Source organism: Lepidochelys olivacea (genome assembly GCF_965140295.1).
Source record: "Lepidochelys olivacea isolate rLepOli2 genome assembly, chromosome: 15".
NCBI classification, from domain to species: Eukaryota; Metazoa; Chordata; order Testudines; family Cheloniidae; genus Lepidochelys; species Lepidochelys olivacea.
The window spans coordinates 17367006-17389337 of record NC_140425.1 but is presented as its reverse complement, the minus strand read 5'-3'; the positions used below and the strand labels follow the sequence as shown (position 1 = coordinate 17389337).

Genomic DNA, 22332 nt, shown 5'->3' with positions numbered 1-22332 from the left:
TAATTTAGATTTGTCAGCCTTTTACACTTATTCAAAATATTTTATTTATTATAAAAGGAGCTAGTTTTTATTATTTGTCTGTATACATATTTCCTCCTCAGAGAGTAATGAATGGAAGATGACAAAAGTGTCATGGAAAAAAATATTTCACACTTCTGAAAGAGTATTTGCAAACTTTCTATATAAAATTGAATAAAGTTTCATTATATCACTGAATGTGCTTTTTTGTCCACATCCCTAAATGTCTAATGTTAATTAATGTTAATTTCCCACCTGTTCATATCAACTTTGAAGATAAAACTTCAGTGTGAAGGATTATATTACTTAAACCATTTTTATAAGCATTGCTTTATAGAATCAGTGTCTGCTTTAGAAGAAAGGAATGTCTGAAAATGTTTGGATTTAAGATAAACTTGTCTCATTTAAATGGACTTCAGTTTGTAGACATCAGCCACACAGTGTTCACTTAAGTTTGCATTTTAAAAACTTTAATAGGTTATTTTTAGAGATAGCTAGTAAGCTGTCCTTTAAGCTCCTTTGTGAAATTTGAAATTAAATACTGTAGTTTTGCATTCAGAAAGAAATTGACTAATGCTAAACTATACAGTTAACATTAATCTACCCTGTTTAGATTTAAAAAGTAAAAGGAATTGTTGTGAGAGAGAAAGTGTTTTCATAATAAATTTTTTTTTATCCATTGCTTATATAAAGCTGTTGGGAAAGGACAGGGAAGAGACGAACAGATAGCAGCAGAGAAAAGTTGGTAAATTCATATTTAGAGAAGCAAGTTTAAAGTTCACCTTTAGATATTTACATTTGTTTCCAGATTAATGCAAAAACTTTCAATACTATTTCATAAATATATCTGGAGCATAAATTTTCAAAGGTGTCAAGCACTCACAGTTCATTAGCTTCAAGAAGAGCAACAGGCGCTCAGCACCTGTGAAACAGGATTAATTGTGTAACTATAGAGCAAAAATAAAACTGACTAAAGATAAAAACATTAGCAGTCTAGTATTAACTAGAAACTTTTAATATAGTATATTTAGTATTAGCACCAGTCACTTCTCCAGAGCAACAGAGCACCACCAAAGCTGATGTTTTTATTGCAAATATGAAAGTATAAAAACAAAAATATTCTAGAACTGGAGCATTGGTTATTTGATACAGTTCTGCTTCTTCCTCTTTGAAACTGATATCTAGGCATACCACGTGGAAATACTAATAGGCTAATCAATAACTCTGAAAACGGAGCCATTGAAGAGTACTAGCTTCTAAAAAATCTCAGGCTTGAGGCTCCAGTTAGTCCAATTACATATACATATTACATAACCACAGGAACACACATCTCACATAATTTTACATTTCTTCCAGAGGATACAAAATCAAAAAAATTATAATTCAGCATATCTGAATCATCTATTGATGTGTGTAATTATTGCAGCTCCCCCTTCCACCATCCTCCACACAGGTTACTGAAAGCCAATAGTATATAAACCGGATTTTTTAATTCCAGTGAAAAACGTATACTGAATATTTACTAGCACTTGCTGGAGAAGTAAACACTAGAAGCATGAGAGCACTTAAAATTCAGACTACGTTTAAGCCCCATACTTTTTTTTTAACAGAAGTGATTATATTTTTTGAATTTCTAAAATGAAAGTTTTCAGAGTAGCAGCCGTGTTAGTCTGTATTCACAAAAAGAAAAGGAGGACTTGTGGCACCTTAGAGACTAACAAATTTATTTGAGCATAAGCTTTCGTGAGCTACAGCTCACTTCATCGGATGCATTCCAAAATGAAAGTGTGTTTAAGGAGAAAAAAAGTTCGCTTTTAATCATACAATCATGAAGTATGTAAGATTTTCTGCCCTGCAGCAGTAAAGTTTTCAATACTGAGCCAGCACAAACATGAATGCACATTCCATAGGCCCTCCTGAGCATATCTATTAATTCAAACATTTGTCTTTGTGCAATTTTGCATTACTACAAATACAAATTACCATGCACTACTTGAAGTATTTACATTTTAATAAGATAAGGGCCAAAGATTTATTTTAACTCTTATCCTACACGGAGCCCAACCGGGGCCAAGGTTTCTCACTACACTGGTAGCTCTACCCCACAGAAGATTGCTAGTCTTTGGGTATTCAGCAATCTACCCATCTTCTGCTATCTCAGGGTGAAACAGGAACTTTGGCTGCAATGATGGCAGCAAAGGAAAGCTGTAGCACACAGAGCTTCAAAGTAACTGCAAAGCAGATCTGGTCCCTTCTGTGGTAGTCTAATCTGGCCCCGCTTGTCCCATACAACTTTCAACCTCAAAAGTCAGGAACATGCCCAAAAGAAAAGCCCTCCTCCCCAGACAGGCAGCCTACCCTACAAAGAAGTACCAGAAGCTGAGGAAAGTGATCAAGAACAGAGTATCCTCTGATTTGGGGAGGGAGGGGAGAAACAAGTATTCACACTTTGCTCCTGGTTTAACCCTGACTCAGTTACCCTCCTGAATTCTGACCTGGAGTTTAAGAGAGAGTGACCAGGCCCTTCTCACCCCTCTTCCAAGCTCCAAAACTACTGTGATTTTAGGCAGGTAGTGGGGCTTACTACTCCCCCAGCAGGGTTTGTCAGGCATCCCCCATAACTGCACAAGGTGTCACAGTCAGACTGAGTTGGAAGAGACCTGCCTCTTGAAGCATTAGGGTAGTTGGTCTCAACTGTCAAATTCTGGGCATGCCTCTCTGCTTTCCCCAGAGAGCTCAGATCTGAAAGTTAGGGCAGTCTTTTGCCTTAAGGCATCCAATGGTTCTACAAAATTAAGAGGAAGAAGGAATATACGACTCAGTAGAAGATTCCTCCCCTTCCTCCGGAGTAGTCAGGGTCTTTGCCAAAAAGACAACTTAGGCACCTTTGCGGAAAAGATTTCTTCTACGCTGGATTTGTCTGGACAAAACAGTACTAGCTGACAATGGGTAGGTAGGTGACAAGCCATAACTAATGTTTACTGTGCTAAGATATGGTTGTTTTACCGTTACCTTGCCCCTCACCTGTCCTCCTCTCCATTTCTTTCATCCACTTATAGCATCCAGTTGTCACCTATTGTAAGATACTTGCCAGTGGTGATTGTGAAGCTTTCCCTGCAAATGTGGAGCATAGGAGTTACCATGCTGGATCAGACCAGTGGCCCATGTATTCCAGTACCTTACCTCCAACAGTGACCAGTATCAGCTGCTTCAGAGGAAGAAACTCTGCAGCAGGCAGTAATGTGATAATCTGCCCCCAGGGAGAGTTATTGCCAATAATTAGAGATTGGGTTACTCCCCAAAGTTTGAGGACTTATATCCCTTCCAAATCTCTCTTTTTAATATTTACTCTTACAACAGCAATAGCTAGTTATCTATAAAAATGTCTAATCCTTTAAAAAAAAAATTCCCGCTAAACTCTTGCCTCAATGATTTCTTGAAGCAAGGAATTCCAGTCTGACTGTGCATTATGTGCAACAGTATTTCCTTTTATGAGTTTTGAATTTACCACTTTCTAATTTCATTGATGTCCACCTGTTCCTATACTGGGAGAAAGAATAAATAGAAGTTCCCAGATAAATCTTCTCTATATCATTCATTATTTTGTATCCTTTTATCATGTCCCCTCTTATTTGTCTCCTCAAGAACAGTACCAATATTTTACTCTCTTCACATGAGTTTTCCCAATACCCCTAATTCTTCTTGTTGTTCATCTCTAAACCCCCTTAATTTCTGATCCACCGTTTTTGAGACGGGATGACCAGAATTGCACACAGTATTCCAGGTGATTTTATTCTTCGTCCCATTCCTTATGCACTCTACCATTTTGTTCATTTTATTGATTACTGATTCATTTTATTTGATTACTGATGCATTAGTCCAGGTGTATTATTCTTCATCCCATTCCTTATATACATTCTACCATTTTGTTCATTTTATTGATTCCTGTTCCCCCCCCCCCCCCCCCGAATTGATGCACATAATTCAGAACCCACTAAGGTAAGCAGTTCAAATAGTTTCCCCACAATGGGCATTACTCTGAATTTCTCAACTTTGAATTTCATCTGCCGTTATGTTGACCATTCACCTATGTTGACCATTCTGTTAGACCCTTCTGAAGTTCCACAGTATTCTCCCAGTCTGGACGAACCTAAATAATCTGCGAATTTTGCCACCTCACTGGTCTTCCCTTTTTCCAGATCATTAAACACCAGTTCTAGTGTAGAAACTTCTGACACCCTTCTGATGACATTTTCTCATGATAGAATTGACCAATTATCTTTACTCTGTTTTCCATCTTTTAGACAGTTTCTGATTCATTATTGTATATTGTCTTTCAGACCATGTCTACTTAGTTGCTTTACCCTCTTGTGAGGGATTTTATTAAAACCCTTTTGAAAGTCCATATAAATTGGGTCAGTAAGTTGTCTTTTATACACTATTTTATTGTCCTGTTCAAAAAAGTCTAAGAATTCTAGATTCAGTAGGCAGGGTTTTCCTTTACAGAAGCTGTGCTTGTCAGGCTCCATCAGAGCTGGCTCTTCTAGCTGTTAGAATTCTATTTATGATTATTATTTTAACCAATTTATCAACTACAGAAAAAAGCTTACTGGTCTAATTCCTCAGATTGCCCCTAGCACTTTTTAAAAATAGAAGTGCAATACTGGCTACCATCTGAGATAGCAGCTCATTTGAATGAGAAATCATTTTTACTAGTAGCTCAAGCATTTACTTCTTAAATTCCTTCTTAACATTGGGTGTCTGGGACCAGGTGACTCGTTGCTTTCAGTTCATTTGTTCCAGAAACTCCTTGACATCTCAATCTCTGAATGTGCCTTATCACTGCTACCAGAAAAGAGTTACATCACCTCACCATTCTGTTATGAAGACTGATACAAAGAAATCAGTTAGCTTCTCTAGAACGTTTGTCTCTTTCTTAGTTGATCTCCTTTCTCCAGGAGACATATCAAATTCTCATGCAAACTTCCAGCACCATACATAAATAATTTATTTGTTTCTATACCTTTAGCTATTTGCTATTAAAATTCCTTCTTACTTTTTGTCTGCTGTAGCTTATACTCCTTTTAACTGATTTCATTAGGTTTTCCATTTTCTGAAGGATACCTAGCTTTAACCTCCTGAACCTTTCTATTTAGCCATACTGATTTACTTATTGCCTTTTTTGTTTAGAGGTTTATATGCCTTCTGACACTATTACTGCTTCCTTAGAGTAGTACCTATGCCAAACTTAAGTGTTTCAACTTCTTTACATTTGATTTTAGGGCCTTTTGCCTAGTTTCCTCTTTTTAAAGACCCCGTTATGAAGTTAAACATAACAATACTATATTTCATCCCTCAATGAAAGCCGATCAGTTTCTGCAGAAATTAAGCTTCCATTAAAAAAAAAAAGAAATTAAGTTTCTCACCATTACAGTTGTAAAGAACACCTTCCAAATGTGAAATGCAGTGCTGACTTCCTCCGCCTGCGTAAAGATTGCTCCAGTGCCTCTGCTGCTTTTCTTAGATCGGCCAAGTAGCAGAAAAGTGATATCAAGTCACTGGTCAGTTTCATAACTATGATTCCATACCCATGGAAAAGCTGCAAGCAGAATCAAGGGCAGGCACTGGAGTTACTTGGAGGATGCCCACACACAAAAAGGGTTAGAGTAGTAGAGCTCTTCACCTCTTGCACAATCCCCATCATCTTTTCTATCTACCTTCAGCTAACAGGCACAGTTCTTCAGCTGATACGTCTACTAAATTTTCAAGCCCAACTGTAACATCTCCTTGGGGTAGCACACACATTTTGGAGTATCCAAAAGAAAAAGGGGACAAGATTAATTTGTATATTCTATTTTATTTAGGTCTCATAACTGAATTGTGCTATTTAAAATCCAAGAAAGTCTTACTATAGCAATTTTTAAAACTTAATTCTATAATTACACAATCTTTTTACATTTATGTGTAAAAATATTCACAGCAATTCCATACAAAATGACATTACAGCACAAGTATGTGTGTTCTGTGAATAATGAAAAAATTCCATTCAGTAATTTAATTTACGAGAGTACTTGGGCTTTCCCCTCACCCCATTATCATTATCTCAGAGTAAGAGGCTAGACATCACTGAATGCAGCCTAAGAATGAGTCTGCCATATCTACACTGACAGGAAAGAAAACTGTGTATTACTGAATTAGCTGTGAAATAACTGCCACTAATCTTCCACCTGCAAAAATCAAGAATGCCTACAGTATTTAAAATGTATCTCTCAGCATTCGTCTTTGACAGAAAACTTATTTCCTTTTACTATATATTTCACTGTTTCAAAGCAGTCAGATATGCAGAGACATTCAAAATACAATATTTAAGAAATGTTTTACTGTGTCATGTGGTACATTCAGGGCTGTTAAATTCCAGAGAAAACTGGGCATGCTGATTTGCAGTACTCAATCTACTTCATGGCACTTAATTCAGGATACTACATCAGTATCTGCCAGAAAGGGAGCTACTTGCCCTCCAACTAAGCAGGAGGCAAGGTGCTGCAATGACAGCTGCTAATTTAGAGAAAAGGGAAAACTGGGAGATGAACTAATTACATATTGTACACTGCATATCTAATTGCAAGTTGCCAGTACTTAAAATATACCCACAAAAAAACCTCAGATGAATTACTTTACCATGCAACAGAGATTCTAACTCAATTCTATTTACTTTACTAGCAACAAAGTATTTTTCAATATTTTGTGAAAAATATCAAAATAAGTAGACTGAATTTAACAAATTCCAGAAAAAAAACTTTATTTGTATATGATTTTGGTACAACTGAACAACTGAGTCTAAAAACTTGAATACTTTTTTTATTTGTTTCCAAATGAACAAGAAGATAAACTTAAGCTATCATGGAAAATTCTAAAACTTGACTATCTGAAATCTGCTAAAAGAAAATTCTATTAATGTCCTATTACAAGCTATACCTACAAACACAAATAATTTTATCTACCACTGAAGTGCAGCCAGCTCTGAGGAAGAGCCCAGCAACTGTTTTATGACAGTGCCCCTGGATCAGTATGAACAGCATAGTAGAGCACTACAATCATCTATTGCACAAAACCACCCATGCTCTTATTCTTTAGGAGCCTCCTCTCTCCGCATAAGCCTCACAAGCCACCATTATTAACCAGCAACTTGAGACAGAAATAAGAGGACACCGGAATGTTGTAGACAGATGTACGAACATGGAATATGAATAACTGAAACAGAACATTCTTATGCCAGAGCCGCAAGGAACAAGATGTCTTGCTTCTCCATTACTGCATCCACAAAATCTTGACAAGAGAAACTATTCCATGTGATTAGTCTGATTAACTCCAGTTGTCTTCACCAGGTCCAAGTTGAAACTATCTCACAGCAAGGGGCTTTCAATATATCTCAGAAACGAGAACAATTTGTTTAAGGACAGTCTCTCCACAGCTGGGAAGCTATGTCAAAGGAAAGAAACAAAAACAAACCACTTTCCATCCCTTACTATCATCCAATTTTGAAATTGTGGAGACACTAAAGTCCACCCAAACATCTGAGTTAGAGCTATAGTCTGTTAGGCCAGAGAAAGCCAGTGAAGAACGTTTGAATTTATTATTTGGAGGGATAATTATGGCCTCCCTAGGGGAGATAAAGTTTCCAGTGAATAAACATGCTTTCATTTGGCATGTACTCAAAGAACTATTCTTTGTTATTCGTGTTCTTGCCAATTATCACCAAAGATCTGACCTATTCTTTCTGGAAGTGGTCACTGAGAAAGTGATGGCCGACCAAATCCAACAGATCTTAATCTTCCAAGCGTTTGGATCCCAGACAGACTTTAGATCTGGCCACAGCAGAGAAACAGCATCAGTTTTAGTGGCAATTAACGGGCTTCTTTACACATACTACTAGATCTTTCAGCTGCTTTTTATGGATGGGATTTTCAAAAGGGCCTAAGTGATACAGAAACACAAGTCATGCTGACTTACAATGAGACTTACCCACCTATGTCACTTAGACACTTTAAAAAAAAATCATACCCTATATTTAGGCTTGGAAAGATTACATTTTTATTGGTAAACGTTGATTTCACTGTACAGAAACAAACTGATGAAAAAAATATTTCCATCGATAACAGAAGTTTACATATTGATGAAGTAAGAAAAATGCTGCTTGAGGACTTAAAGAGTTTGAATTAAGGATGCTTTGTATATTTTGACATATGATGTTACCAATGTGTTTTTTAATGGTTATAAAGCTTTAAATTTTTTGAATCTTGGTGTCTACTGTCATTAATTAGCTGATTTCCCATAATTTCCTGCAACTGTAAACATTTGAATTGATATAAAGAAACAAACATTGATATCAACCACTGAAATTACAAAAGAACACCCTCCAAAAAACAAAACAAAAAACAAATTATGCCACGCCTGCCTTTATTGTTGAACATGACGAACACTGACGACCATGGGACAAAGGACAGAACAGCTTTAAAAGTTGTTCCATTCATTCCTTACCGGAAAAGCCCAGCAACTGCTGAGCGGAAAACTGGCCTTCTGCCTGAAGGCTGTAAGTTATGATGTACCTCAAGAATCAATCTTGAAACCTCCTTTCTTCAATGCTTATATATAACTAGGGATTGAGAGATGTAAGAGGATCAATTTGCTGATAGCTCAGCGCTATATCTTCTTTTCACCTCAACCACACTAAGTGGTTCCCTTTCTCTTTGGATGTCGGAGATAGAAACCTGGATGAAAGATGGTTGGTTTATGCTCACCTTGGTTAACAGAAGTGAGGCTGAGCAGAAGAGGAAGAATTCTGAGAACTTGAGGTCCACGACTATTCTCTTAAATATGGCCCTACCTCAGGGGTGGGCAAACTTTTTGGCCCGAGGGCCACATCTGGGTATGGAAATTGTATGGCAGGCCATGAATGCTCAAAAAATTGATGGTTGGAGTGCAGGAGTGTGTGAGGGCTCCAACTGGGGTATTGATTCTGGGGTGGGGCTGGGGATGAGGAGTTGGGGGTGCAGGAGGGTGCTCCGGGCTGGGACTGAGGGGGATCAGGGCTGGGGCAGGGGGTTGGGGCACAGGAGGGAGTATGGGGAGCAGGCTCTCAGCGGTGCTTACATCAAGCAGCTCCCAGAAACAGCAGCATGCCCCCCTCCGGCTCCTATGTGGAGGCACGGCCAGGTGGTTCTGGGCACCTGTGTGCAGACACCACCCCTGCAGCTCCCACTGGCTGCAGTTCCCTGATGATGGGAGCTGCGGGGGTAGCGCTGGGGGTGGGGGCAGTGTGCGGAGCCCCCTAGCTGCCCCTACGCGTAGAAGCCGGAGTGGGATTGTTCCGCTGCTTCCGGGAGCTGTGCAGAGTGGGACGAGACCCTGACCCCGCTCCCCAGCTGGAGCGCCAGAGCAGGGAAAACCCTAGACCCTGCTTCCCAGCAGGAACTCGAGGGCCAGATTAAAATGTCTAGAGGGGCAGATGTGGCCCCGAGGCCGTAGTTTGCCCACCTCTGCTCTACCTACTACTGAGAGTAGTTGTATATTAGGGAGAGATTCCTGGCTGCTACTAGACTGTAAACAGATGCAGTGACTAAGGCCTGGTCTACACTACCAGTTTATGTCAAATTTGGCAGCGTTAAATTGAATTAATCCTGCACCCGTCCACACAACGAAGCCCTTTTTTTCAACTTAAAGGGCTCTTAAAATCGATTTCTTTACTCCACCCCCGATGAGGGAATTAGCGCTGAAATTGGCCTTGCCAGGTCAAATTTGGGGTACTGTGGACGCAATTCAATGGTATTGGCCTCTGGGAGCTCAGTTGTGACCGCTCTGGACAGCGCTCTCAATTCAGATGCACTGGCCAGGTATACAAGAAAAGGCCCGCGAACTTTTGAATCTCATTTCCTGTTTGGCCAGCATGGTGAGCTCACCTGCACAGGTCACTATGCAGAGCTCATCATCACAGGAGATCATGCAGTTCCAGAACCGCTGAAGAGCTCCAGCATGGACCAAACGGGAGGTACGGGATCTGATTGCTGTATGGGGAGACGAATCCATGCTATCACAGACGAAATGCCACAATATTTGAAAAAAAACTCCAATATCATGGAGGACAGAGGCTATAACAGGGACCCGCAGCAGTACCGCGTGAAAATTAAGGAGCTCAGGAAAGCCTACCAAAAAAACAGAGGCAAACGTTCAGAGCCCCAGCCATGCTGCTTCTATGATGAGCTGCATGCCATTCTAGGGGGTGCAGCCACCACTACCCCAACCCTATGCTTTGACTCTGTCCAAGGAGTGGGAGGCAACACGGAAGCGGGTTTTGGGGGCTAGGAAGATGATGATGATGAGGAAGTTGTAGATAGCTCACAGCAAGGAAGTAGAGAAACCAGTTTCCCCAACAGCCAGGATCTGTTTATCACCCTGGACCTGGACCCAGTACCCCCCGAACCCACCCAAGGTGGGCTCCCAGACCCTGAAGGCGAAGAAGGGACCTCTGGTGAGTGTACCTTTGTAAATATTATACATGTTTAAAAGCAAGCGTGTTTAATTATTAGTTTGCCCTGGCATTCATGGCCAGTACAGCTACTGGAAAAGTCTGTTAACGTGTCTGGGGATGGAGCAGAAATCCTCCAGGGACATCTCCATAAAGTTCTCTTGGATGTACTCCCAAAGCCTTTACAAAAGGTTTCTGGGGAGGGCAGCCTTATTCCGTCCTCCATGGTAGGACACTTTACCACACCAGGCCAGCAGCACGAAGTCGGGAATTATTGCAGAACAGAGAATTGCATCGTATGGTCCCAGTGTGCGCTGGCATTCAAAAAACATCCATTCTTTATCTCTCTGTGTTATCCTCAGGAGAGTGATATCATTCATGGTCACCTGGTTGAAATAGGGTGGTTTTAGTAAGTGGACATTCAGAGGTGCCGGTTCCTGCTGGGCTGTTTGCCTGTGGCTGAACAGAAATCTTCCCTGCTGTTAGCCACGTGGTGGGGGGAGGGGTGAAGCCATCATCCCAGAGAATTGTGTGTGGGTGTGTGTGTTGGGGGTGGGGGGGTTAGTTGGGTTTCTGCTGCACGTGAACCCGGAAACTGCAGCCCCTCCTTTTAAATTGCCAACCCATTTTTAATAGCCAACCCAATGGCTACTTTGTATGGGAAATGAGGGCGCTGCTGTTTGAAACCATTCCCACATGTTATGAAGGTTAAAGAAGCCAAAAGACTGTGGCTTACCAGGGCTGCCTGCAAGTCGAATTCTGTTGCCTGGCCCTGCGTGAGTGATCTCCCACACCAAACCGGCATACCCTCAATAATAGGCAAAATGCGACCTTGTAATGAAAGCACATGTGCTATGTAATGTTAACAGCAAGGTTTACTGTGAAAGAGCGTACCCATTGTTCTATGAAATGTGTCTTTTTAACTACCACTCTCCCTTTTTTCCCCTCCACCAGCTGCATATGTTTCTCCTTCCCAGAGGCTAGCAAAGATTAGAAGGCGAAAAAAATGTACTCGTGATGAAATGTTCTCTGACCTCATGCTGTCCTCCCACACTGACAGAGCACAGCAAAATACGTGGAGGCAGACAATCTCAGAGTGCAGGAAAACACAATATGACCGCAAGGAGAGGTGGCGGGCTGAAGATGGTAGGTGGCGTCAGCTTGCGGAAAGAAGGCAGGAGTCAATGCTCAGGCTGCTGGAGGATCAAACTCATATGCTCCAGCGTATGGTTGAGCTGCAGGAAAGGCTGCAGGAGCACAGACCACCACTATAGCCCCTGTGTAACCAACTGCCCTCCTCCCCAAGTTCCATGGCCTCCAAGCCCAGACACCCAAGAATGTGGGGGGGCTCCTCCGGCCACCCAGCCACTCCACCCCAGAGGATTGCCCAAGCAACAGAAAGCTGGCATTCAATAAGTTTGAAAGTGCTGTGTGGCCTTGTCTTTCCCTGCTCCACCACCCCACCCAGTGCTTCCCTCCTCCTCCACCACCCCTCCTGGGCTACCTTGGCAGTTATCCCCCTATCTGTGTGATGAATAAATAAAAAAATGCATGAACGTGAAGCAACAATGACTTTATTGCCTCTGCAAGCGGTGATTGAATGGGGGGGGGAAGGGAGGGTGCTTAGCTTACAGGAAAGTAGAGTGAACCCGGGGGGGGGGGGGGGGGTTCCATCAAGGAGAAACAAACAGAACTTTCACACCGTAGCCTTGCCATTCCTGAAACTGGTTTTTAAAGCTTCTCTGATGCGCACCTCACCCTCCTGTCCGCTTCTAATCGCCCTGGTGTCTGGCTGTGTGTAATCAGCGGCCAGGTGATTTGCCTCAACCTCCCACCCCGCCATAAACGTCTCCCCCTTACTCTCACAGAGATTGTGGAGCACACAGCAAGCAGCAATAACAATGGGAATATTGGTTTCGCTGAGGTCTAACCAAGTCAGTAAACTGCGCTAGTGACCCTTTAAATGTCCAAATGCACATTCTACCACCATTCTGCACTTGCTCAGCCTGTAGTTGAACAGCTCCTTACTGCTGTCCAGGGTGCCTGTGTTTGGCTTCATGAGCCAGGGCATTAAGGGGCAGGCTGGGTCCCCAAGGATAACTATAAGCATTTCAACATCTGCAACAGTTATTTTCTGGTCTAGGAAGTAAATCCCTTCCTGCAGCCATTTAAACAGACCAGAGTTCCTGAAGATGCAAGCGTCATGAACCTTTCCCAGCCATCCCACGTTGATGTTGGTGAAACGTCCCTTGTGATCCACCAGTGCTTGCAGCACCATTGAAAAGTACCCCTTGCGGTTTATGTACTGGTTGCCCTGGTGGTCCAGTTCCAAGATAGGGATATGCGTTCCGTTTATAGCCCCACCACAGTTAGGGAATCTCATTGCAGCAAAGCCTTCTACTATGACCTGCACATTTCCCAGAGTCACTACCTTTGATAGCAGCAGCTCAATGATTGCATTGGCTACTTGCATCACAGCAACCCCACAGTAGATTTGCCCACTCCAAATTGATCACCGACTGACCAGTCTGGCATTGCAAACTTCCAGAGGGCTATCTCCACTTGCTTGTGAACTGTGAGGGCTGCTCTCATCTTGTTATTCTTGCGCTTCAGGGCAGGGGGAAAGCAAGTCACAAATTTCCATGAAAGTGCCCTTACGCATGCGAAAGTTTCGGAGCCACTGGAAATCATCCAAAACCTGCAACACGATGCTGTCCCACCAGTCTGTGCTTGTTTCCCAGGCCCAGAATTGGCGTTCCACGGCATGAGCCTGCCGCAGTAACACCATGATCTCCAAATTGTGGGGACCGCGGTTTTAGAGAAATCTGTGTCCATGTCCTCATCACTCTTGTCACCGCGCTGCCGTCGCCTCCTTGCCTGGTTTTTCAGGTTCTGGCTCTGCATTAAACTGCACGATAATGCGCGAGGTGTTTACAATGGTCATAACTGCTGCGGTGAGCTGAATGGGCTCCATGCTTGCTGTGCTATGGCATCTGCTCGGGCAATCCAGGGAAAAGGGTGCAAAATGATTGTCTGCCGTTGCTTTCACGGAGGGAGGGTTGACTGACGACATTTACCCATAACCACCTGCAACAAATTTTTGGCCCCATCAGGCACTGGGAGCTCAGCCCAGAATTCCAATGGGCAGCGGGGACTGTGGGAACTGTGGGATAGCTACCCACAGTGCACCGCTTGGAATGTCGACACTTGTACTGTGGACGCACACTGCCGAATTAATGTGCTTAGTGTGGACGCATGCACTCTACTTTATACAATCTGTTCCCAAAAATCAACTTCTGTAAAATTGGAGTAATTTTGTAATGTAGACAAGGCCTAAAACATACTAAATATCAGCCAACCCCTCCAAAACATACTCTACTATCAGACGTTGTATTCACACATTCTTTCACACCCATTATCTCTAGGCCAGAATACTGCAATGAACCAGGGATAATCTTGACTATAACTCAGAAGCTTCAGCTAACATAGCACATTACCATCTACAATAACATCTACAAACCTTAACCTTTCCTATATCTAGCCACACTAACTTTGACTACACCCCTTTAGTTGTAAGTTTCACCTTTATCAAACAAGATCTGGAGGCAGGTAATTCTCAATAGAAAGCCCTTGACCCTGGGATTCAGTCCAGGAAAAATACACCTGAGCCTGAACTTGACCTCATTTAGAACACAGTGATAGATACACGCACCTAATTTTTCCAGCAGGTGTAGTTTCTGGACTCTCCTCCCATTTGACCTACTGGCTAGGTTTTCCCGCAAACACCAAGCTTACTGTAGATTATATGGGAATGCAAGGTTGCATGTCTTACATAGTCTTTTGGGAAATTTTTGGTTTTTTAAATCTAAAACTCAAGCTATGCCCAGAAACTATAATGGTATTTCAGAAATAGCAAATACTAATACCCAAACTACACAACTGCTAGGTTTTAACAAAGCTACATACATGTCGGGGTTCTGTCTTTGCAATACAACCTGCACCAGCAAACATCTTCCAGTTTTAGTTATACCACCACAACCAATATCCATTAAGTACATATGTTAAAGCTGCTGTATAACTTGATAAGCAAAAAGACAAAATGCCTGCAAACTGGACCATGAAATTTAAAAAAAAAGTCAAGTATATAATGAGAAAGTTACTTGTCAATATTGTAAGTTATTAACAAAAAAACTCGCACTGAAATTGATTTTTAAAATAACCAGAAAATAAATATCCCAGAAGAACTGAAGAAATCCAAAAAGCATTTGATTCAACAGCTTTGGCTTCCTGTGATACTGGAGAAACAGAAATGACAGCATGTCTTTGCTTAAGAAAAGGCAGGAACTGGGAGCAAGTGTGTGTGAGCCACATCTTGCAAAGTGCTCTTTCTTGGCTGACCCATAAGGCAGCTCATTGATTATTAAAAAAAAAAAAAAAACCCACTACACAAGGCCCACTTGGCCAAAGGTAATTAGCACATTGCTAGCTGTAAGAGGAAGGCACAGGTAATAACGGTACAGGATAACAAATACAACAAGGGCCACAGCGGAAGGGTAAAAATGTTTCCTGGGTCTTTCCAACATAAAAGTCTCAATTTCTCATTCAAAATAAACTTCAGAAGAAAAGGGTGTGTGAAATATAACCAACAAGTTCCATATCTGTTACCTAGGTTTTGTTTGACTATCAGTTACTCTCTGTGGGGTGAGGGTGGGGGAGTGGAATCTGGTCTATTTAGATGGCAACCTCTTTGGAAGTGGGTGTACTTTTCACTCTGTAGTTATATAGTAGTGAGAGCAATGAAACACCAATACTGATTGGGGCCTCTAGTCACTCCCATAAAACAAATAATAAACTTCCATTTTTGACAAATAAAACAATAGAATAGTACTACTCACTGGTGGCTTTCATATAAATTCTAAGTTGAAATTGCCTTGGACTGTAACAGCCATCTACTACATTTCAGGTATAGTTCAAGTTTGAGTTGATGTGAGTAAAGTTTTATACTCTAACAAAAACCTTGTTTCTCCATTTTCTTTAACTGAGTAGCTTAGAAGGAACAATGCTGCTATAAATAAAACTAACTATTTACTAGCATACTCTTTTTAGATGTTTGTTATTTTAAATACCCTCCATTCAAATATCTGTTTGATATAAAGACACCTTTCAATGCCAATATTCAATAACAAGTATTTTCTAATTAAAGACAGCAACATCCAACTTTAATGCCAACCTGCAAGACACAGTGACAAAGAATTTTATGAAAATAATCAATGAATTCTAGTTCCAACAAAGCACAGTTGAAGAATCCGAGACTGCGGACCAGTATACAAGTGTTGTTATGTGCTAAGTTGATAAGACACTATTTTCAAATTTACATTAAAATTATACTCCTACTCAAATAAGTAGGAGGTATGAATTCTTTCTATACAAGCTTCACTTCCTCATCTTGAAAAAAGGTACAATGGTCTACAGCAGCAGGGTAGCCTGTGGCCCTCATGGGCAAATATATTAAGAAAATGTATATTTGATTATGAAACAAGAACATATTCCCTGAGCTGCACTCCTGACTTTTAAACTCAAGAGCTTGACCTGTTCTCTTACTGTGGACAGGTGGAAAGGGATGCTACTTTCCACCACCTCTCCTGCAGCATTAGTGGGCAGCGCTGATGTGGATAGAGTGCGCTGATGTGAATAAAGATAGCTACTGTCCCTTCTCTGCTACACCTGCCTCAGCAGCTCCCCACTGTCCATCTGCTACAACACAGGGGACAGAGGAAAGTAGTTCTGGTAGCAACTTTGCCTGCTTCCCTACCAGGCTGTGGGAACTCCAGGGACAACAGAATTTGCCCTCATATTTCTAGAATGGCACATACTTGTAAATGTTATACTCTACTGCTCTTGCAATGGTCTGTAAGAACAGAGTACCCACTTCAGTTTTCTTGTTTGATTTGTTTTTTGCAGTTTCATATCTAAAAGGTCCAAAATCAAAGACAATATTGCCAACGAATACGTTGTTCAAATTACCAAAGTGCAACAATTAACTAAAATTCTATATAATAAATTCTCAGGACTGTAACTCTGAAACAACTTTGAGTAAAGTAATCGTACATATTTATGATTGTTACCATTAATTAGTTCAACATACATGGAACTGTTTTATGTCCATTTTTCCTCATTGCCATACATGCCCTTCATCTTAAACAAAAAACAATCCCAGTTAATACTCCTTTTAAGTTTTAGTAAAGGGACACTGTCAATTTAAGTCACACTTCTGTCTGACTCTTTTTACCTAAGTTTACTGTAAATGAAAGTTTTACTGAAAATCTTTCCTAGTTTATTTATTGTCAAATGTACGATCTGTTTCACTGTTACCCACACAGGCCCTGATCCAGCAAGCATCTAGACACTCTGGTGAAGACAGATCATTGTAATGTATCTTTTTTAAATTTTTGAATATGAACTACACATTATTCACTTTGTCAATGGGAACTGACAAGACAATCATTTAACTGAATGTTTAAAATTCTTCTTTTTTTTATGTTTGGAAAGGACTGATTAGTGGCAATGCGTGTAGGGTTTTGTGTTTTGTTTTTTGGAAGCCCTCTATATCCCATCAAAATTTACCCCAACATCGGTGTGCATGAAGCATTGCCACAACCACAAACATTTTATGTCAGTTAAAATATAAATGTTTGTAATTGAGAATAAAGGATAAATATTTAAAAGAATGTTCAAATCTCATATCTGTTGGTTCTAAAAGCTTGGGAACAGCATGTTGTGATTGCAACTGCTATGCATACCTTTGAGTCGCTGACATCATATAGTCTAAGTACCGTATAAACTATTGGAACAACTATTAAGTTGAATGTTTAAAACATATATTCTAGTTGAGAAGTAATGATTATCAACAATCTCAGTTTAGAACAAAAGTTTCCTATTAATCCCATTAGAATTGACCCACTGGGAAATTTTATGAGGAGAATTGTCATTCATTTCATTTAAAATATCCATCCTCTTTCTTGAAGAAGTTGATTCGTAAAAGGATTTCAGATTTAAGATTTCTATTAGAAGTATTTTCTCTAAAAAGATGAAAATGGATAGATACTAGTACATTTTTCCTATTAGGATGGTGTGAAGCTTTAAGTCAACTTAGGCTCTGTCTACACTAGCACTTTTGTCTCCCACCTGACATAGCCACCACCATTCATTGGAGGTGGTTTAATTATGCTGGCAGGAGAGCTCTCTCCCACTGGCACAGAGTGGCTACACAGAAGACCTTACAACAGCGCAGCTGCAGCAGTACAGCTGTGCCACTGTAAGGTCCATAGTATAGACATAGCTTTAGACATAAGACAGTATCTGTAGACAGATGATGTCCATTCTGTTGAGCCAGAGGGTCAAAGTAATCTCAAAACAGTCCAGGGGCCACAATCAATTGTTTAGGATACATCTTCTGTCCTATGTGCTACGTGGGTGGCACAAAGGGAACATAAAATTCCTTCAAGTTTTCCTGCCGAGTATTTCTTCAGCATGGAGGAATACCCAGAAGAGGGAGAGAAGACCCCAGGGGGCCACAGTGCGGGAGCAGTGGGACTGTTTCTTGTTATCTCCAAGTAGTTTATGGTCAGCCCCTTAGGGACCACAGCCAGCAGGCAAAAGTGAGGCAGCCCCTAGTCCCCTTTAACCTGTGCCAGGATCAGGGCAGAGAATCAGGGAGCTGTAACTGGTGACTAGTTTTCAGCTTTCTTCCACTCTTGACTTCCCTGGTTGACTGTTGGGGAGGAGAACCATCCTTTGGTAAACATTTCCGCTATGCTCAGGCTGAGCCAGTCAAGCTCCAGTCCTGTTCTCCGATAGCACAATCTGAACGTGAATCAAACAGGCACAAGGACGGAATCTAGCCCTTGGAGACAACTGAGACAGAATGTGTTATGCTGGCAAAAATATAACCTTTGAAAATTACAGAGTTTAAATTTAGGGGCATAAGGTTAAGACACAGGTTCCTCTAAAATTACCCTTCAAATCAATACATAATTTATCCTCCTTTACTCTCCAGAATATTGAAAAAGCACACCTATAAAATATTACTTGACATACAGCTCTAATAACTCTGTTTTTACTCTAAATCCTGACCTGGCTATGGATGATTGAGTTAAAGGAAAGCATTTAACTATTATCTCTACAGTTTTTCATACTAGAGAAAATTTGAATGAGAGAACATTTATACAAGCAGCTTACTTGACCAGTATTTTCCTTTCTTTCCTTATCTATTGTTTCAGCTTTGTATTGATTAAGGCTTTGCTCCTGAACATACTCAGTTCTCTCTGTTTGACCCAGCTGTGAAGCCACAGTCCTCTGTTTACAATATCGCTGTCTTGTCATGGAAGGTTAAAGTGGTTGTTGCTTCAATTTAACTTCGCTAAAAGACTAACATGGGCCATGAGAGCGTGCTTGTTTAATTGAACTCACAGCTTGGATAATTTACAAATATAATGAGAGGTTATGAAAAACACACCAGGTAGCTTTCACAACTCTTCAGTCTTTTACATTTCTGCATTATGAAGCCATGGCACTATATACTGATAAATATGATCTCTCAAATGTTATATATTAATTTAGTCTAGAGTCGCAAGACTTTAGTACCATAGCTTTACTAATTTTATCTCACTGAAAAAATTATAAATCTACTTCTGAAGCTTTCAAAAAAAATCTGATGACATCTTCTCCCCACCCCCATGAAAATGCCTCCATAGTGTAAGAATTGCACACACAGCTTTGCAAGCAAGGCAAAGCATGAAACATCAAGTGTCAATCTGCATCATGAATATACTTCCAGTTGCTTGAAAGTAATCTTATGTAATCATAGTAGTTTGTGTTCCTACATGTTAAACATTAGTTGCTATGACATCTCACTAGGATACATGCAATCCAACACTTTCCTTATTAAATATGCAATACAAATTTATAATGTTTGTTTCATGTCCTTTCACACTTGAGACTGTACTGAACAACAGCAATTAAGAAATTAATACCCGATATAGCGAATGCTTTAACTTCTTAACTCCATAGGGGGAATACAGCAGCTCAACAAACCATAGTGCATTTGGAACAGTAGGGTCTAACATTTTTATTTTAGTCCAAAAACACTTGTCATTAATTGTATATAAAATATATTAATGTGTTGAGTTTTTAAGATAAAAAGGCTACCTTATACAGACATTGTTTGAGGTGAAATGGAAAATTTAAGGTTTTATCTCAAGTCACTAACCAGACATCCAGTCGAGGGAGGAAAAAAGTAATATGTTCCCTAGTCCTGCCCACAAACCACACCCCATTCACCTGTGAAGCCAAAATATTATGTTATTACCAGTAGACTGTGTACTCTTCGTAACATTTCTCGCAGCCTTTGATCAGTAGTGAAATAGATAAGTTTGAAGCTAAATTAAATTTCACCATTGTTAGCATCCCACTTCGATAAATGGGGCAGTATACATTTAGAAGTACTTAGAAGTACTATTTGAGGCTATCTTCAACCTCAGACAAATGTCAATGTGTGGTTTACATTCAGAGTCTATCTACACCAAGGGTATTTGTACTAGTGCAGCTACACTGCTCCAAACCCCTCAAAGTAGATGTTCTGAACAGGTGTAAAACTAGGCTTGCACTAGTAAAGCTTATTCTGGTTTTTGAGGTAAACTGCACTAACAAAAGCCTCGTATTAAAATCTGTACAGTGCATCCACCTTGGTGATTTACACCAGCGTAACTGCATTGGTACAAATATATATACACAAGCATAAACAGAACCTCAAATCACATTTTGAAAGTTATCACCACAACTAAAAGGGCTAATGTCACAATCCAGTAAAAGCACTTAAGCATACGATTAACTCCTCGGCGAATCCAGGCCTAAATGAAAGTTTAAATTCTGGAATACAAGGTGACTACCTCTCATGGAGCCATCAAAAGTCAGCATAATTCAACCCCTGTATTAAAGGTTATAGCTGTAAAAATTTTTTTTGAATATGTAACTAAAAAAGTGATAAATCAAATTTATTTCAAAACATACCCGGTCTTTTAAAAATGAAATGTCATAGAAAGACAAAGTGCATTCCAAAGGAAAATCAGCACAGGGTTTGAAGGAAAGTTATTAATCCTGTTTCATTTGCAGACTTGAAATCAATTCAGGAGGTAAATTTCTTTAATCCACTTTACAGACGGAAAGACAGACACAAATGGGATAAACGATTTAAGCAAGGTCACAGAGCAAGGCAGAGATACTCTTGTATCCTAGCCACTAGACCATCCTACCACCCACATACATGCATCAGCTCAACCCAAACTCACTACACTACTAGAAGATAAACACCTTAACTTGCTCAAATACATCTGTGCATTTCACATCATTCTTATAGCCCCTTTAAGACAGACGATATCAAATAGTTGAGTGCACACATTCACTTTGCATACATGTTTGCGTTTTACTGTGTTTCACTGGAAGTCTCTGATACAAAACAGTTTCAACTATAACGAAGAAAAATGTCACCAATCTATGAGGTTTACTAGGCTAGACAAAGTGACTTGCCATTACTGGAGGGGAGGTGTGGCAAATCACAACCAAAGAAGAGAGACTTGGGGGTAATAATTCCTACACACAGAGTCTCTTTTTTTGTTTACCCAGTGTGGTCTTGGGGCATACAAGGTGAGCCCTAGTGCTTATAATCAGTCATAGTCACGATTTTGGTTACCTTTTCCATTTTAAAAACACATCACCAAGAAGGGGGTGGGGGGAGAGAGTGTTAAACCAACCTAAGAGACAGTAAACGGGAAAAAAAAATTAAGCCTTGAAGCAGGACTGGAGAAGGAAGGGGCAGCGACTGGGGCTAGGAGTCAGAGAAGAGGGCAAGGGAAGCAAGCGGGGGTACGAGGCAGCAGCAGGCAGGGAAGAGGAGCAGGATGCAGAGATGCTTAAGCCCCGGCGGGAGGGCCAGGAGGCTGGGGCCGCGGGCTGTTCCCTAGCCCCCGGGAGAGGCTGCGGGCCAGGCTCGGCGGGCGGGGCAGGGCGCTGCCCCGGCTCGGCTCGGCTCGGCTCCCCGGCCGGTACTCACCAGACCATGCCATAGGCCCCCTCCCCGATGTAGGAGAGGTTGACGTAGCGGGGCCCCACATCGAACACCTGGCCCCGCACCATCTCCGGACCCCCGGCGTTGGCCGAGCCGGCCGCAGCCCCGGCCCCCGGTACCGCCGCCATGTTCTGCGTGCCGGGAACCGCTATGGAAGGGGGATGTGGTCGCCTCCGGTGCCCGCGCGGCCGCTGCGCTCAAGAGGGACCCGCTGCCGCCCGCTCCCAGGCCCGCTCGCCGCTGCTGTGAGGAGACAGAGGCTGAGGGGGGCGCGCGCGCACAGACGGGAGGAGGAGGGGACGGAGGACTCGCGCACACAGCAGGAGGAGGAGCGAGGAAACCAGGCGCGAGAGGGACAGGAGGGGCGGGGCTAAGGGGACTGCGGTAACTTCAGAGCCGCAGCGCCACCGAGGGGGCGGGGCCGGGTAGGTCACGTGGCCGGCGTGCCTGCTGAGCTGGGAAAGCGCTGCTGCAGAGCACCATTCGGCGTCCGGTGACGGAAGCCAGCCTGCCAATGGGCCGATGCCTGCGCTGCTCTGGGGCGCCACCTGCCGCGCGCCTTGTCAGTGCCCCTGGGCTGCGTCTCCAGAGCGGGGCGACCCCGCACAACTGGGGCCTTGAATTCTTCTGAGGCAAATTGTTGTCCGCTGTCAGTGAGTACAGTGGCCGG

General features: G+C 41.7%; 1 protein-coding gene across 2 annotated transcripts in view; it reads right to left on the bottom strand.

The window, feature by feature from the left end:
* The window catches only part of MAPK1 (mitogen-activated protein kinase 1), a 49707-nt gene extending 27733 nt beyond the window's left edge, over positions 1-21974 (bottom strand). Inside the window, exon 1 of one of the 2 annotated variants that reach the window (XM_084648878.1) lies at positions 21648-21974. In XM_084648878.1, coding sequence (XP_084505004.1) covers positions 21648-21790 — 143 coding nt within the window. In that variant the 5' untranslated portion in view covers positions 21791-21974. The remainder of the gene's footprint in view (positions 1-21647) is intronic. The other variant, XM_084648877.1, reaches the window with a different exon arrangement.
* Positions 21975-22332: the final 358 nt, after the last annotated feature.